This window comes from Sapajus apella, unplaced genomic scaffold, assembly GCF_009761245.1.
Source record: "Sapajus apella isolate SASKATOON/1434 unplaced genomic scaffold, GSC_monkey_1.0 scaffold43, whole genome shotgun sequence".
Taxonomy (NCBI): Eukaryota; Metazoa; Chordata; class Mammalia; order Primates; family Cebidae; genus Sapajus; species Sapajus apella.
In genome coordinates, this window is record NW_022436983.1 from 318,011 (window position 1) to 332,825 (window position 14,815).

The window sequence follows — 14,815 nt, forward strand, 5'->3', positions numbered from 1 at the left end:
GAAGGAAAGTTGTCCCTAATTGTCCCTGCACCTGGGGCCACTGATACCACGCTTGGGCACAAGCGCTGGGTGCTCCCTGGTGTGGCCCCTGTCCAGCCTGCTTCTGCCCAGATCCTCCAGGGAGCCCAGGGGCCTTTGCCTAGGACCCCCCACCCCAGGACAGCCAGGGGTTCCTGCAGGCTCCTGCCCGTCAGCCCTGTCTCCCCGTCGCTGCATGGAAGGGGCGCCCCAGGGCAGTGTGCGGTTTCACTGGCTGGGACCTTGGTGACCTGAGACAGCTGGCGGGGAGGGAGAGTGAGGGAACAGGCTGGCCTGGGGGCCTTGGCTTCCCTCTCTCGAGCATGTGGACCTTAGCCTTGGCTGAACAGACCCGGGAACTCGTGCTGCATGGTCACAGGTGCCCCGAGAGTGTTTCTAAAAATCTTCACGAGGCTGCCAGGCCCAGAGCCTGGACCGGGGCAGGATGTAGTCGGAGATCCTTCTGGGAGCCTCAGGTTCTCCTCAGACCTTCCCCAGCAGACCTATTGGTGTTGGCTGTTAAAGCAGGTGGTCCAGGGAGGTGGCCCTGAGAGGTCAGACTCCCTCCCAGATCTCCACCCCCAGGAGGGGACGGAGACGGTTCCCAGGAGCCTCTGGGAACAACCTCTGACCTTGGAAGGAAGCAGAAAGCAGGGCTGGGCCTGCAAGCGTGGAAGCCGGGGGGGGTTTGCCAGGGGTCTTGGGTGAGTCTGCCGAGACCACCGCTCCAGAAACCCCAGTGGCCTCAGCTCTAGCCTTTAGGAGGCCCCAGGTTCTGTTCAGGGTGAATCTCAATAAAGGGGCGCTTAGGAGAAACCCCAAAAACAGAAGTCGACGGGAAGCCAGCGCTGCCACTCCGTGGCCTCATTGCCATTCCGAGGTGGCGCCTGCAGAGCAAGCCCAGCATCCTCCATCCTTCCTTCCTTCCCATCGGCCCCACTCCCAGCCATTTTCAGGACCTCAGCTTCCCCGCAACTTGGGCAGAGAACAAGCAGGCGCTTAGGGAGAGCCGGGGCTTTTCCAGGGTCAATGTCATTGCTGTTTTTAGAAACACTTGCACCCCACTTCACTCCCACACTGCCTTTGGCAGTCCAACTTGCAAGCACTGTATCAGACCCGTGAGAAACTGGAGGCACAGTCCGTCACCCCGCAAAGCTAAGAGGCTTCTGAAATCCGAAATGTTGAGGCCAAGTTCTGTTTTTAAAATCACATCCCCATGAGGCTGAGGGAGCTATAACCACCAAATTGTTATGTCTCAAAAACATTTTTGAATACTGGGAAGAATCCACCGTGTCGCTGGGGCGAGGGTCCCTCCTCTCTTCTTTAAAAAGCCAGCATGGAGTCTCTGAGATTTTGTCCTCAGGGCTTAGGTGTCTCTGCCATCCACGATTCAGGTTGTTCCCAGGGCTTGTGGAGCGTCAAAACTGTTCCACTCCAGGCCATGGCCCCTTACAGGAGGAGCACCCAGACCCCTGTGGCCCTGGGATCTCCCCTTGTCAGGGACAGGCAGGTTGGGACTCTGGCCTGGTGCTGGGCTGCTTTGAGAACCTGGGCTTTCCAGGCCTGCTTCTCAGTCTCCTGGACATGAGAGAAGCTCGGCTCGAAGCCCTGTCCTCCAGGACCACACGGCACCCCAGTCCTGCCGCTTCCCCTTCTCCAGTCTGCTCTCTATTCCAGTGAGAATTTGGGATAGCCCAAAATAGGAATCCAGAAACAGGCGAAAACACGTCTCCCTCCTGCTGCCAATCGGACGGTAGCTTGAATGCATTCACCTGGTCCTTCCTAAGTGATCAAGGCCCCAGAATCTTCCCGAGACCAGAGAAGCCCCAATTCTAGAGTCCACAGCCACCTTCATTCTTTGATGTCCCCTCTAATCTGCCATAGAAACATCACAGTCCATCCATAACCCATTTTTCAACATTTCCATAGGCCTGTAACCAGTCAGGGAAATGGTTTTCAGGACCAGCTTCTAGGATTGTGGTTCATTTTTCTCTTTCATCCCAAAAAACCCCTCCCACACCCAACTTCAGAGCCAGAAGTACACTGCTTGCAAGACATGTTCGCAGCCCCTGTCCCTCCTCCCAGCCTCCTGCCTGCATCTGCAGAATGTCCCGAGGCTGGCCCAGAGCCCCAGCCACCCCCCACCTGCAATTTCGCCTTCTCTCGCGACAGAGACCGTCCGCGCCATGACCCACGTCATCAACCAGGGGATGGCCATGTACTGGGGCACGTCACGCTGGAGCTCCATGGAGATCATGGTACGGCGACCGCGCAGTATGTGTGTGTCCAGGCACGGGCTCCTGGCATAGGCTGCCCACGGAGACCCCAAGGCTCTGGCAGGGTCTGTGCCTTTGGTCCCAACTGCACCAATGCCCGGGAGCTAAGGGAGGGACAGGATGGTGGAGTGTGGTGGTTATGTATGCAGTCCTTGAAGACGGGGATTCCACGTGAATCCCAGCGCTGTGTGGCCCTGGACAAATGGCTTAATCTCTCTGAGCTTGTTTACCCATCTATAGAACACGTCTGCTGGGTGAGTCCTCATGGGGCAACCTGAGGAGTCCCTGAGAGAGCCAGTGTGAAGCTCTTAGCAGACATCCTAGAGTTCAGGGAGCACTCGGGGGTAATAACAACACTGGCCACTTCCACTATGTGCCAGGCGCTGTTAGGTTCAAGGGCTGCACAGGGACCCACTCGAATGCCATCTTCACAGTGCCTTACCAGGTGATGCCACAGGCAGCCCATTTTTCAGACGTGGATGTGGCAGCACAGAGAGGTTCAGTAACATGCCAAGGTCACACAGCTTGGGCCAAGATTGGCATCCAGGCTGTGTGGCTCAGAGGCTGGGCTGCTCATAACTGGACCCTCCAGCCTGGACATCCCACCATCCACCCTCTTTTCCCAGCTTACCAGGGCCTCGTTGGCTCCCAGGAGAACTAGGAGTGTGAGCAGCGGGGAGACCCACTGCTGCAACCCAGGCTGCAGCTGCCAGACCAGCCTGTCCCGGGCACGCCTTGGTGCCCCCTCCCTGGCTACCCCAGAAGCCCCCTACCCGCTCAAGGTCAGGGGCCACTGGGGCCCATTTCTGCCTTCACAGGAGGCCTACTCGGTGGCCCGGCAGTTCAACCTGACCCCGCCCATCTGCGAGCAGGCTGAGTACCATATGTTCCAGCGCGAGAAGGTGGAGGTTCAGCTGCCAGAGCTGTTCCACAAGATAGGTGGGCACCCCAGGCCCTCACCCGCCCCACCCCCACCCCCGGGCCCTCACCCCGCCCCACCCCCACCCTCGGGCCCTTGCCCCGCCCCACCCCCCACCCTCTGGCCCAGGGCTTGACTCCACCTGCTTTTCCTCTCTCAGGAGTGGGCGCCATGACCTGGTCGCCTCTGGCCTGTGGCATCGTTTCTGGCAAATACGACAGTGGCATCCCGCCCTACTCAAGAGCCTCCCTGAAGGTGAAGGAACGGCCTGGTGGGGAGGGACGGGCAGAGGACAGGCGTTTTGGAGGGGAGGGACCTTTGGGCCAACCACATTGGTGCTGGGTGGGGCTTCGGGGGCTGAAGCTGCTCCCACCTCGGTCTGCTGGGGACGGGATCCTTGGCATGAGAACATGGAGCCCCTTCTGGCCAGACTCCATGTCCAGAGGGGCTGCCCAGCCTTTGGCACAGGCCCCAGTGAGCAGGCCCTTTCACATATCCCCCCACCTTTGCCCCTCACCACAGTTCAGCATTCACTGATCCGCCACTACTGAGACCCCTGGGCCTGGGCGCAGGGATAGGGGTTGCAGAGCCACACGGAGGTGACCCTGGGACAGGCGCCTCTTCCCAGCACACAACCTCCTGGTGGGGACTCAGGAGGGTCCCCATTCTACAGGATCTGGGGAATGAGGAGCAGGCCAAGAAAGCCTGCCCAGCCAGCAGACTCCGCACTGGGGCCCCCACCAGCAGCACGGCCCGGCCCCCCACTCCTCCCATCCCACCGCAAGGGCAGGACGCCCCCCAGGAGGCCCTGCAATCCTCTGGGAGGGATGGCTGGGGAGAGGGCACTCCCCTAGGGCCAGGAGGTTCTTCTGGGCCGCAGGTGGCCGCCAAGGCCCCAGGCTGCCAAGCTCCCTAAGAGAAGGAAGGCCAGCACCTCGCCTCCTTGTCCTGGCTGGGGATTGGGCCAGCACCACAGTCTCTGCATTCCAGAGCCTGGACAGGCCCCGTTCATCCACCTGCCCGTGCCCAGCCCACTGTCCACTCTCCCTGCTTGAGAGGCCTGGGGCAGGGGCACTGTCCTGGCTTCATGATGAGATGAGCCCTATGAGGGCAAAGGGTCCAGAAGGAATGAGCCCATTGGCCCCCTGCGCTTGGGGTCCAGTGACCTGCTCTCCTCATCTCAACCAGGGCTACCAGTGGCTGAAGGACAAGATCCTGAGTGAGGAGGGCCGGCGCCAGCAGGCCAAGCTGAAGGAGCTGCAGGCCCTCGCCGAGCGCCTGGGCTGCACCCTGCCCCAGCTGGCCATAGGTAACAGGCCTGGGGGCACCAATGGACCAGTGTCCCTGGGGAGAGAGGGGAGGGATCCCTGGACATCAGCCCCCAGCTGGCCACAGGTGACAGGGCTCTAAGGGGAATGGTTGGGACCCCGTGCCTCTAGGGGGATGTCAGGAGTTCCTGAGGACCTGGGCCACGCCCTCCATCCAACAGCCGTGGTAATGGGGCTCCCACTTTTACGGGAAGAGATTGGGGAGCGTTGGGCACTTGGGCCACCTCTCCACCAGGGAGCCCCACGCCCCCTCCAGCCTCCTCTTAGGCACAGCCCCTGCCCAGCACTTTTAGGCTTCCTAAGCACCCTCAGCCCCGAGACTAAGACGCTGGGGCCCAGTCAGGGGCAAGGCGGAGCCATCAGGGGCCCCTGCAGTGATTGTCTCTTCCTCACCTCGGGTCTCGCTGACACAGCCTGGTGCCTGAGGAACGAGGGCGTTAGCTCCGTGCTCCTGGGGGCCTCCAACGCGGACCAGCTCATGGAGAACATTGGGGCAATACAGGTGAGTGCGAGAGGCCGTGCTGGGCAGAGTCCCCATCCCAGCTGTGCCCGTCCAGTGCATCCTCCCAGGCTCATCCTGCGTGCCAGGCTCTGTTCCAGGCGCTCAGGATGTGTCCGTGAACCATCAGAGCTCTGCTCCTGGAGACCTTGCTTTCCAGCAGGAACAGACATACACACTGACTGCAAGGAACAAGGAGGTTACAATGTGTGCTGGGAGTGGAGGGGCGCCACAGGGGAGAGCCTGGAGGGGAGGGGAGGGAGGGGTGGGGAGCTGGGGCCAGGGACAGTGGCACTGCAGACCCAGGTTCAAGGAGGCCCGTGGGGTGGGCTTGTTGAGAAGGTCGTGCTCAAGCAAAGCCTTGAAGAAGCGCAGAGTAAGCCATGCAAATGGCTGACTTCCATCAGCAGAAACCGTCAATGCAAAGGCCCGAGAAGGCGTGGGGCAGAGAGGCAGATCCGAAAGGCACTGCACCCCTCCGGGGACTGGCATGCTGCCTTTGAGTGAGGTGGGACCCTGGGCAAAATTTGGGCAGAGGAGGGCGAGCTGCAGCTCAGCCTGGAAAGGGAGCCTGCTCTCTGGCTGCCCCATCCTGGAGGCTTTGGGAAGCACAGTCCAAGGCAGAGGGCCCTGGTGGGACGAGGCGCTGCAGTTCCAAGACGGGAATGGTGGTAGGATCCTGGACGGCTGGGAAGGCGGGGCTGTGGGGTTGGCTGACCACCTGCTGTTTGTCAGTTTGGGGGTGCGAAAGCGAGGTGGAAGCCGGGCCCTGGCTGTATCGCCGGGAAGGCTGTCGGTGCTGCCAGCCGGGGCACGCACAGCCGGAAAGGGCAGTCGGATGTGGAAGTCCAGCATCTGGCCTTGGAGTCTGCGTTTTATGGCACTGCTGCCTCCACCCTTACAGGAAGGTTCTAGAGCGCCCTGGCATTTGAGGGGTAGTGCCCAGACCCAGGCATGCTTCCTGTCTGCCCCGAACCTTCGGGAACACAAAAGCAGCACAGCCTCCATCTGCCTCAGATGGAGCCCAGGTGTGATGGGGTAACTCGGGCCTGGCCCACCGACCACCTGGAGGAGCCTCGCCCACCTCCGCCCCCGGCCAGGCCCGTGGTGGGCGGGATTCTGATTCGTTCTTATTCTTGCGCGCAGGTCCTTCCAAAGCTGTCGTCTTCCATTATCCACGAGATTGATAGTATTTTGGGCAATAAACCCTACAGCAAAAAGGACTACAGATCCTAAGCCGCCCCCGCCTGCTCGGACAGTTCCCGTTCCCTCCTAGTCTCTGTTCGCTCGCTTAAGCTGTTTCGAAGCCAAGTAAAGAGTGTGGTTTGCATCAAAGAGAAACACCACACTGTGATGTCATCGGGAAACCATCTCCCAAGTCGCTGCCAGACACCGCCCACTGCTTCACCAGACCATGTCGAAGTCCCACCTGTGCCGGGAATGGCATTGGTTAGGAAGGACGTCCCAGCTGTCCCACCCCAGCCTGTCACGTCCTCTCATCCTCCAAGAAGAGACCACCCAGCTTTCTGCCAGCCGCAGCCACGAGTCCCAAAGTCAAGGCCAGGCCAAGGCCCGATTGGGTCCTTGGGGCAGGCAGGGCCGGCCTCTCCTCTGCTGAGAATCCCTACCTGGTGTGGGGGGAGGGGGAGAGGGGTCTGGCCCATCGAGGGGTCCCTCTTCCAGGGCCTTGGTTGCTGGGGCAGAGCCTCCCCACTTGGGGTCTTCCTCCACCTACCACTTGCCAGGGGCTCCAGGTACAGCCTGGGGGGCCTGACCCCAGATTCCTCCCCCAACCTTCTCTGCTCCAACCCTTCCCACTGGGTCCCCGCAGGAGTCTTGCCTACCAAGCTCGAGCTGGCCCTTGACCCCCACCCACCCCCACCCTTGCTGGCAGGGGCAGGGACCCAGGGGGATTGGCTCCACCAGTCTGGGAGCCACAAAAAGTGTAGGGGTCTGATTTCCAGCTCAGCATCCCACCACCTTCCGTCCACACACCAGTGATGAGCCTCACACCAGCGAGGCCCAGAGCACTTGGGAGAGGTCCCAGCGGGGGCAGGCCCCTCTGTCCGGCCACCCCTCTGTCCGCCACCCCTCTGTCCTGGCCCCGGAAGGCCCTGTGGTCATGTGCTCTTAGTTGGATGGTGGCTGCTGGCTACATCACGACATGTGGCAGCAGGAGGGCCCTGTGCACAAGGACACATTCCTCTTGGCCCCTGTAGACCTCCTCTAAAGCCACCTCGACCCCAGGCTGCTGTTCTGCGCCAAGGTGGTGGGCTTGGGTTTTGCAGAGAGCATGCTTGGACCTTTTCAGTAAAGAAAGGCCCTTGGGGTTTTCTGTGCTGTGTGCCCAGGACTGGGGGTCTGCAGCCCCCATAATGTGGGCAAAGACCTCAGGGAACCTCTCCCTGGAAAGATGGCCAGGACAGGTGAGCCCTTCCCACTGCCCAGTGCCTGCAACAGACCGGGGAGGGGGAGGGAGGGCAGGGCAAGCCAGAGTGACGCCCCTGTGCAGCCTGGGCCAGAGGGCTGGGGATGCCAAGAAGCCTGCAGGTGCTGAGATGCCGTCTAGAGGCCCAGGCCTGTGTCCTGAGAAGTACCCAGGCTTTGCTGACTGTGTGGGGCAGGGTTCTCCCAAAGCCGCCCCCACCCCTTGCCAGCAGGCCCCACGGGGAAGCCTGTGCTTCCTGCCCCCAGGGCGAACCTCAGCTGGGGCTCCTCTGTTCCCACCGGAGCCCGCTGTTCCAGAAGGCTCCACCCTGCCATCCTGCAGGGACTGCTATCCTGTCCTGGCCGGGCCGAGGCCTGGGAAGCTATGTGTGAAAGCCACAAAAACCAGCGGGGAGGGGCCAGGTTGAGAGGAGGAGAGGGACACAGCTTCTGCCATTCCCAACCCCCCTTCACGCTGCCCCGGCGTCTAAACCCGGGCCCCTCCTCGTAGACCAACTCCCGGGGTCTCCACCAGTCCTGCTGCTGGCTTCACCAGAAGCAGCCCTGCAGGTGTGGGGCAGGGAAGTCTCCTCCCAATGGAGGTCCCAGCCTGTGGCCCAGGTCCAGGTAGGAGTCGCCTGCTTCCTTCCACGACTAGGTCCTGCAGTGGCCAGTGGTGCCGGAGGGCAGGTGGCCCCCCCTTGCCTTCAGGGAGGGTGGCTGGCCCCATCCCCACTGCCACCCCAGCCCCACCCACTGTTGGAAGAGGGATGGGCGCACGAGGTGGTGCCCAGGGTGGGCACTGCTGCCTAATACAAGCCACACCAGGGGCAGCTGAGCCCGCGAAGGCTGCGAGTTTGCCAAACACAGGGAGGCCGGGCCCCTGGTGAGCTTGGCCGAGGCCCAAGGCCCTGGTGCCAGGATGCAGGCAGCCTCGGGCACAGCTCTTCCCACAATCTGGCTCCTGGGTGTCCTGTTTGCTCCACACCAAACCGCAGCGAGGGTGTGAGGGCTCTGCCTCCTGGGGCCAGGTCCCCCGACTCGGGAGGGGGGGTGTTGGGTGGCACCATCTGAGGAAGTACAGAAGGCCAAGGCCAGTGGGGTCTAGAAAGGGCGGCGCTGGCCCTGCTGGCCGCTGCAGGGCCCCCACTGTTTCCCTCCCACTCAGCCTTGTGGCCAGACCCCAGGTCCCAAGGAGTGACGGGGGCTTCCGCCCATCTTTTGTCCTTGTCCAGTCATGTAAATAATGTGCTTTTTCCTTTTTTTTAACCAACTGTGGTTCCTCAGCTAATTGCATTCCTTACCTAGGCAGAGACTGTCCTATGCCTTGAGCTTCCAAACAAGACTCAGACCACGACTCAGCCACCGTATTTATGGAATGGCAAAATAAAGCCCAAACCCATCGGACTCTGCGCCTTTCTGCTCCTCTCATGTCCTCGGGGTCAGGGCTGGGCCGGGGTGAGGAGGGGAGGAAGAGGCTGCTGGCCCCAGGGGCCCAGGGGCTGGGGCCTCCCCCGAACCTGAGCCTGCAGCTGAGGGCGGGTGGGTTGGAAAGGGCCCGTGGAGAGAGAGAGATCAGGGACAGAGGTTGCGGACAAGGTGGTCAGAAGATCTCTCCCAAGCGAGTCCGCTCAGGGGCCCACAGAGGGTGGGTGCCTCCCCTACCGCCCCCAACACATTCTTTCACCAGCGCCAAGGGTCAGAGCTGCTTGCTGGGAGGCTGCTGTTCTCATGAAGACAGAGATCAAGGCCTGGGAAAGCCCTCATGGTACGTGTTTGGGGTGCAGGTGAGAGGGGCCTCACCCCAGCACACCCCTGCTTTGGGCTCCCCTCCTTCCCAGTGAGCCCTGAGCCTCGTGAAATGACCATCCCAGGCAAGAGAAGAAGGCTTCTGGAGACATCCCCAGCCCCCACTACTCCTCCCTGGCCACAGCCCCCATTCCTATTCTAAATCTTGAATCTTAAGAAAAAAAAAAACTCTTTGATTAAATCCTTTCCCAAAGGATTTATTAAAACACAGAAAACCAAAACATACACACAGAGTACAAAGTAAAGGTGATTGTGTTGTTCGGTCTCTGTCCGGCCTCCCGCAGGTGAAGACCGGACAAGCCACGGCTCACAGGAGAGCTCGGCTTCCAAAGCTCAACCCCACCCCCACCAGGGCCACCCTGGCTGGGACTCCTGACGTGCCCTGCACCCAGCCCAGGACCCTCCCTTTGCCAGCCTGGGGCTGTGCCTGGGAAAGGGGTCGGCCCCCTCTTAGCCGGGCCTGGGCCGGTGGGGTCTGCTCCCTCCGTACCCCTGAACTCAGACCCCACAGGCCAGTGGGACCCCTTCCTCCTCTCCAGGGTGCTTGGGCTCCAATCTCGGCTTGAGGAATTCAGGACACACACACACACCCAACGGGCCCTTTCTGGGTTATCGCACCTAAAAAAATACTTTGTTAAAAAAAAAATCTGAAAATTAAGAAAAAGAAAACAAAAACAGAATGCCAATGACTGGGCTGATGCACCACAACCTGTAAACTTCCAGACACGCAAAACAGGCAGGAGGCGGCCTCCACGACTGATGCCGGGCCTGCCACAGGAGAGCCCTGCAGGAGGGTCCGAGGCCAGGTCACCAAGATGGCATGCCGGCCTCGGCCCCCACCCACGCCCCGTCCCCTGCCCACAGACCCTGGCACACACTGGAGGCTCCAAGTGACCCACAGTTGACCAACTCCACCGGCTTCCAGCTCCCACGTCCCCAAGCCCCCTCTCCAGTCCACCTCCTTGGGCCCTCAAGTGTCCCAGGATGACAGGAGTTGCCGGTGAGGGCTGCCGGTGTCATGGGGCCAAGGCTTGGTCAGCCCCTGACTTGGGCAGGGGAGCACCCGGGGAACTCTGAGAAGGCAGCCCCAAAAGCAGGAGGACTTCCATCGTTTGGGGCAGGGAAAGTCCGGCCCGCCCCTGGCAAAAGCCAAGTTTGCAGGAAACACAGGAGCTTTGGAAGGTGGCTTTCAGGAGGATGTTGCTTCCGCCTCAGGCGTGTATGAGGACCCCACAGACCTGCTCACTCCACCCCGAGTCACCTGAGGCCACGGGGCAATGCCTTCCAAGACTGTGGCCCAAAGGTGGCTCTGCAGAAGCCCTACTCAGCATTGGTTTAAATAAAGTGGCTGGAAATCTCCAATCACAGACTGGTACTTTGGGCTCACACTCATGCCCCAGGCCCCTAATTCTGCCAGCAGCAAAAACCAAACCCAGCCCAGAGATGCCAAAGATACCAATACCACCATCACCACTTTTGGCAGAGATGATTGACAAGCCAAGAAGACACTCGAAGATCTTTTCTCCTCTCCAAACTGGTCAGCCCCAAACCTGCTCTGACTCCAGCAGCCCACCGCTCCCAGGCTACCAGGCTGCCAGCCACAGAGCGCATCACCTCTTCTGGACCAGGCAGTGCAGGGGGCCTGGGCCCGAAGGAGCTCTGGCCAGGCTTTCCTAGGTGCCCAAGTCTAACCAGGCAGAGGAGAAGAGAGCCCTGGCGAGGCCTGGGAGGGAAGCGGAGAGGAAGGGACAGAGCAAGGCTGCCTGGGAGGAGGGGCTCACAGGGGAGGGGCCATCAGCCCTTGGGGTGGAGACACGGACTCCTGCCCTGACTCCCACACACCTCCAGGCCTGCCACTAGGGACCTATCTGCTGTGGGCCAAGGGAGGTGGGCACTGCTCCCAAAGAGGGCCAAGCCAGTGCTGGCCACTGCTTGTTTGGGGACAGGGGCACAGGAGTGAGCTTATGGCAGGTCACCTCGCCTGTGACCCAAGCCAGGAGCCTTTGCTGGGAGGCACGGCAAAGCACACAACGCGCACGTGGAGAAACCACAATGGCTCGTTCAGGGCTGCCCTTCCTGGAGGCAACGTTGGGTGCTGCCCACGCATGGCGGAGTCCGGGCTGCATGTGAGCCTGCTGACAATCATCTCCACCCCTGCGTTCTCCCCACTATGCCCACCTGCAACCTCAGGGTCAACCTCAGGCTGGCCTTGCAGACCTGGATCCAGCCTGGAGTGTGGGAATGCACCAAGATGGAGGAGTCTTGGGGTCCCACCCTCAGAGAGATCCTCATTATGTGGGAAGCATCTGGGGCTTAGGGAATCTCTCCATTGTCTGCAACACAAGCCGGCGAGTCCTGACCCAGCCTTGGCCCCACCAGTCCCAGGCAGGCCCTCTCCAGGGAGCAGAGTCCCAGCCCCTGTGGCACTCCCATCCCAGACCCAGCTGGGTTTCTCACGGAGCCCCTTCCTAACACTCCCAGGATTCTGCACCCCAAGGCACCTTCCCTAGGAAGCTCCCAGTTCAAGACTCAGAAATGCCTTCCAGGCTGACCTGGGACCAGGAAGAGGATCAGACACAGACAGGCCTAGGGAGGGCCTGACCTGCTCCCCATCTCCATCCCCAGCTTGGAGGGGCAGTGGCAGGGGAGTGGGTGGGATTCCAACAGCCCACATGTGGGAAGATGGTTTTGGGACTCCAGGGCACTCAAGCAGGAAACAAGGCAGCAAGCCCTCGGTGTGGCGGCTGGGAGGGGTCTGCAGAGGGCACTGGGCCCAGTCCCCTCCAGGCAGAGCTCTCCCCACGCTCTCCAAGAGGGCAGCCTCAGGCAGGAAGTGCCCCAGGAAGGCCTCTCAGGGACAGGAGAATGGGACAAGTCCAGGCTCCCAGGGGCAGCCCAGCTCCACCCCCAGAGGTGGGCAGGGCAGGCATCCCAGAGCACAGGGCAGGGCCAGGGTCTCTTGGGCCAGCTCAGGGACCATGACCCTCCTTTGCTGGGGCATCTGCTGTCACTTAACCACACCTCCGGCAGAAAGCAAACCCCAAACGCAGCAGTGGCTCTGAGGCAAGCGCTGGCCCTCCCAGCACCCCCTCCCTGGGGTCACACGCTTCTGCCTGCCATGAACACAACAGCCGGGGCCACAGGCATCCCACTGGTAACAGAGTTCAGAGCCTTCAAGAGGCATGGGGCCGGGAACAGACGCCTGCTGGCAGAGGACCCCCTCACCGCAAGGAGACAGCAAACGCCTAGCAGCCTCCAGCCTCAGCAGGAAGGAGGGGAAATGTCAGCCCGGGTCTCACCATCGGACTGGACATCTGCTCCCCAACCTGCCCTGCCTGGTGCGGGGAGGCTCCAAGTAGGCAGGGGGCTGGAGCAGAAGGAGCAGTCACACAGGTGTAGACAGGACAGGCAGGAGACGCCAAGGGCTCCCAGGGCACCGGGCTCCGTGTCCTCCCGGCTGGGCCGAGTCCACAGGGCAGTGCCAGGGCTTCCTTGCATCTGGAACCCATCGGTAAAGAGAGATGTCAGTACTGCAGGTTCGAATCTTCCATACGTCATCTGACTTTTATCAAGACAAATGTGTTCAAGTCTTCAATAGGAAAGTGCAAAAGATGTACAAATAAATGAAATCTCTTCTAAGAGTCGTCTGGAAAAGGTGGCGAGGGAGCACGTCCGGCGTGGTTGTGGGGGCGACACTGTGTGGAAGAACACTTGAATTATGATGACGTGGCACTTCTGGGCTCTGGCCGCGCCGGGCTGGGCCTCGTCCTCCATGTGATGCCATGACTCGGTTTCCCTTTTTGTCCCAAGGTGGTGCTGGCTCCTAAAAAGGCGGCAGCTTTTCTCTCCCATGGGGGTCAGGCAGGTGACCCGGCAGGCGTGGCTGCAAAAGGCAAGTAAGTGGGTCATGCAGGTGGGCGGCCAGGCTTCCAGTTACAGGGGCGCCAGGGTGGCACCCACAGCCTGCAGCTGCTCCCCCCACTGCCTATCACAACCAGCTAGGACCGGGGGCTTCCCAGCCACAGGCTGTCGGGCCAGGCCATGAGCTACACCCAGAGTGCCAAGAGCACCCAGGAAGCAACAGCTGGCAGGGACAGCGAGCCAGGAAGCCCCTCTGGAGCCTCTGCTGGCAAGCCACAGTTCCCACAGGGACAGACACAGCATGGTGGAGGCTGGAGGCCCCAGAGAAGGCCAGACTGAACTGGCAGTTCCTCTGAAATAAGCCCCCTCTCCTGGCCAATAACCCCCGCAAAACCCTCAGCCACCCTCCTGGTCGTGGGCAGGGAGTGAGGTGTAAGATGAGATGTGATGTCTGCCACCAGCAGGACAGCAGGGGCGGGACAGGGCTCCAGGCCGGGGCAGCAGTCTCTGACTTCCACCGGGAACACATGTGAAACGGGAGCACACGTGCACACAGGAGCTCACCCAAGTCCACCGACCCCTTCATGTCCTGCCACTCCAGCCTCCCAGCGGACAGACACACTGGCCACAAGGTGGTCCCAGGGCCAAGAGGGCAGGGTAGAGGGGCTCCAGGCAGGAGGGTGGCTCCCAAGGCCACCAGAGGCAGTAAAGTCTCCAGGACTTAGGGAGAGGAGTCAAGGACAGGGCGGGGCTGACTGTGGCCAGGCCTGACTGGCCAGCAGTGGGGTGGCGGGAGGAACAGCGGGCCCAGCAGCCCTCACCTCAGCTGGAAATGAGCGCTGCGGCACAGGGAAGTCTCGGGGACGGCTAGATATCTGTCAGAAAGAGAGGGGAGCCGGGCTTGCCTGGCGTCGGCGGCAGCAGGCAGGCCGGGCCCGGCGGGCACCCGTGTGCATGCTGCCCGGAGCGGACGGGCACCTACCGGTCACATAGGGCCCCAGGGGCATCTGGTTGTAGTTGACAATCCCTCCCGGTCCAGGGCCCCGGAAGTTGGGCCCAAAGTTGTTGCTGTACATCTGGGAGGAGCCGAAAGCGCCCTGGAGGCAAGGACTCAGCTTCACAGGTGGCCTCAGGCCCCCCACCCAGCCTCCACCCAGGGGCACGCCAGGGGGTTCGGGCCGGGGTGCACAGGCCGAACCTGACCTGCTGGATGGTGGGGTCCCCGGCACGGTTGGTCAGGCGGCTCAGGATGCTGCGCTCTGACATCTGTAGGCGGGCTGCCACAGGGGGGATTCGGGACAGCATGGATGGCAGCCGGGTCACATCAGCCTTCATGTCACTCAGCAGCTCCTCCAGCTGGTTCAGGACTGTGGCAGGAGGCAGAGGGATGGCAGGATGGAGGGGTGAAGGGGTGGAGGGGTGGAGGGGTGGAGGGGTGGAGGGGTGGAAGGGTGGAGGGGTGGAGCGGTGGCGGGATGAAGGGGTGGAAGGGTAAAGGGGTGGAGGGGTGGAGGGGTGGAAGGGTGGAGGGGTGGAGGGGTGGAGGGATGGAAGGAAGGATGGAGGGATGGAGGGATAGCAGGATGGAGGGGTGGAGGGGTGGAAGGGTGGAAGGGTGGAGGGATGGAAGAGTGGAAGGGTGGAGGAATGGAAGGGTGGAGGGGTGGAAGGGTAGAGG

The 14,815-nt window shown here is 61.5% G+C and overlaps 2 protein-coding genes across 20 annotated transcripts in view; one reads left to right on the forward strand and one right to left on the reverse strand.

Annotated features, from left to right (window-relative positions):
* KCNAB2 (potassium voltage-gated channel subfamily A regulatory beta subunit 2) overlaps nt 1-8,881 on the forward strand; it is a 105,740-nt gene extending 96,859 nt beyond the window's left edge. For all 12 annotated transcript variants that reach the window (XM_032301077.1, XM_032301083.1, XM_032301081.1 and 9 more), the window contains 6 exons: nt 2,191-2,276; nt 3,113-3,233; nt 3,374-3,468; nt 4,402-4,522; nt 4,955-5,043; nt 6,187-8,881. In XM_032301077.1, the coding sequence (XP_032156968.1) occupies nt 2,191-2,276; nt 3,113-3,233; nt 3,374-3,468; nt 4,402-4,522; nt 4,955-5,043; nt 6,187-6,276 (602 nt within the window). In that variant the 3' untranslated portion in view covers nt 6,277-8,881. The remainder of the gene's footprint in view (nt 1-2,190; nt 2,277-3,112; nt 3,234-3,373; nt 3,469-4,401; nt 4,523-4,954; nt 5,044-6,186) is intronic.
* A 571-nt stretch (nt 8,882-9,452) lies between these two features.
* CHD5 (chromodomain helicase DNA binding protein 5) overlaps nt 9,453-14,815 on the reverse strand; it is a 75,239-nt gene continuing 69,876 nt past the window's right edge. For 6 of the 8 annotated variants that reach the window (XM_032301052.1, XM_032301051.1, XM_032301050.1 and 3 more), the window contains 4 exons: nt 14,341-14,504; nt 14,120-14,234; nt 13,959-14,012; nt 9,453-13,159 (listed from right to left, as the gene is read on the reverse strand). In XM_032301052.1, the coding sequence (XP_032156943.1) occupies nt 14,005-14,012; nt 14,120-14,234; nt 14,341-14,504 (287 nt within the window). In that variant the 3' untranslated portion in view covers nt 9,453-13,159; nt 13,959-14,004. The remainder of the gene's footprint in view (nt 13,160-13,958; nt 14,013-14,119; nt 14,235-14,340; nt 14,505-14,815) is intronic. The other 2 variants (XM_032301054.1, XM_032301053.1) reach the window with 1 other exon arrangement.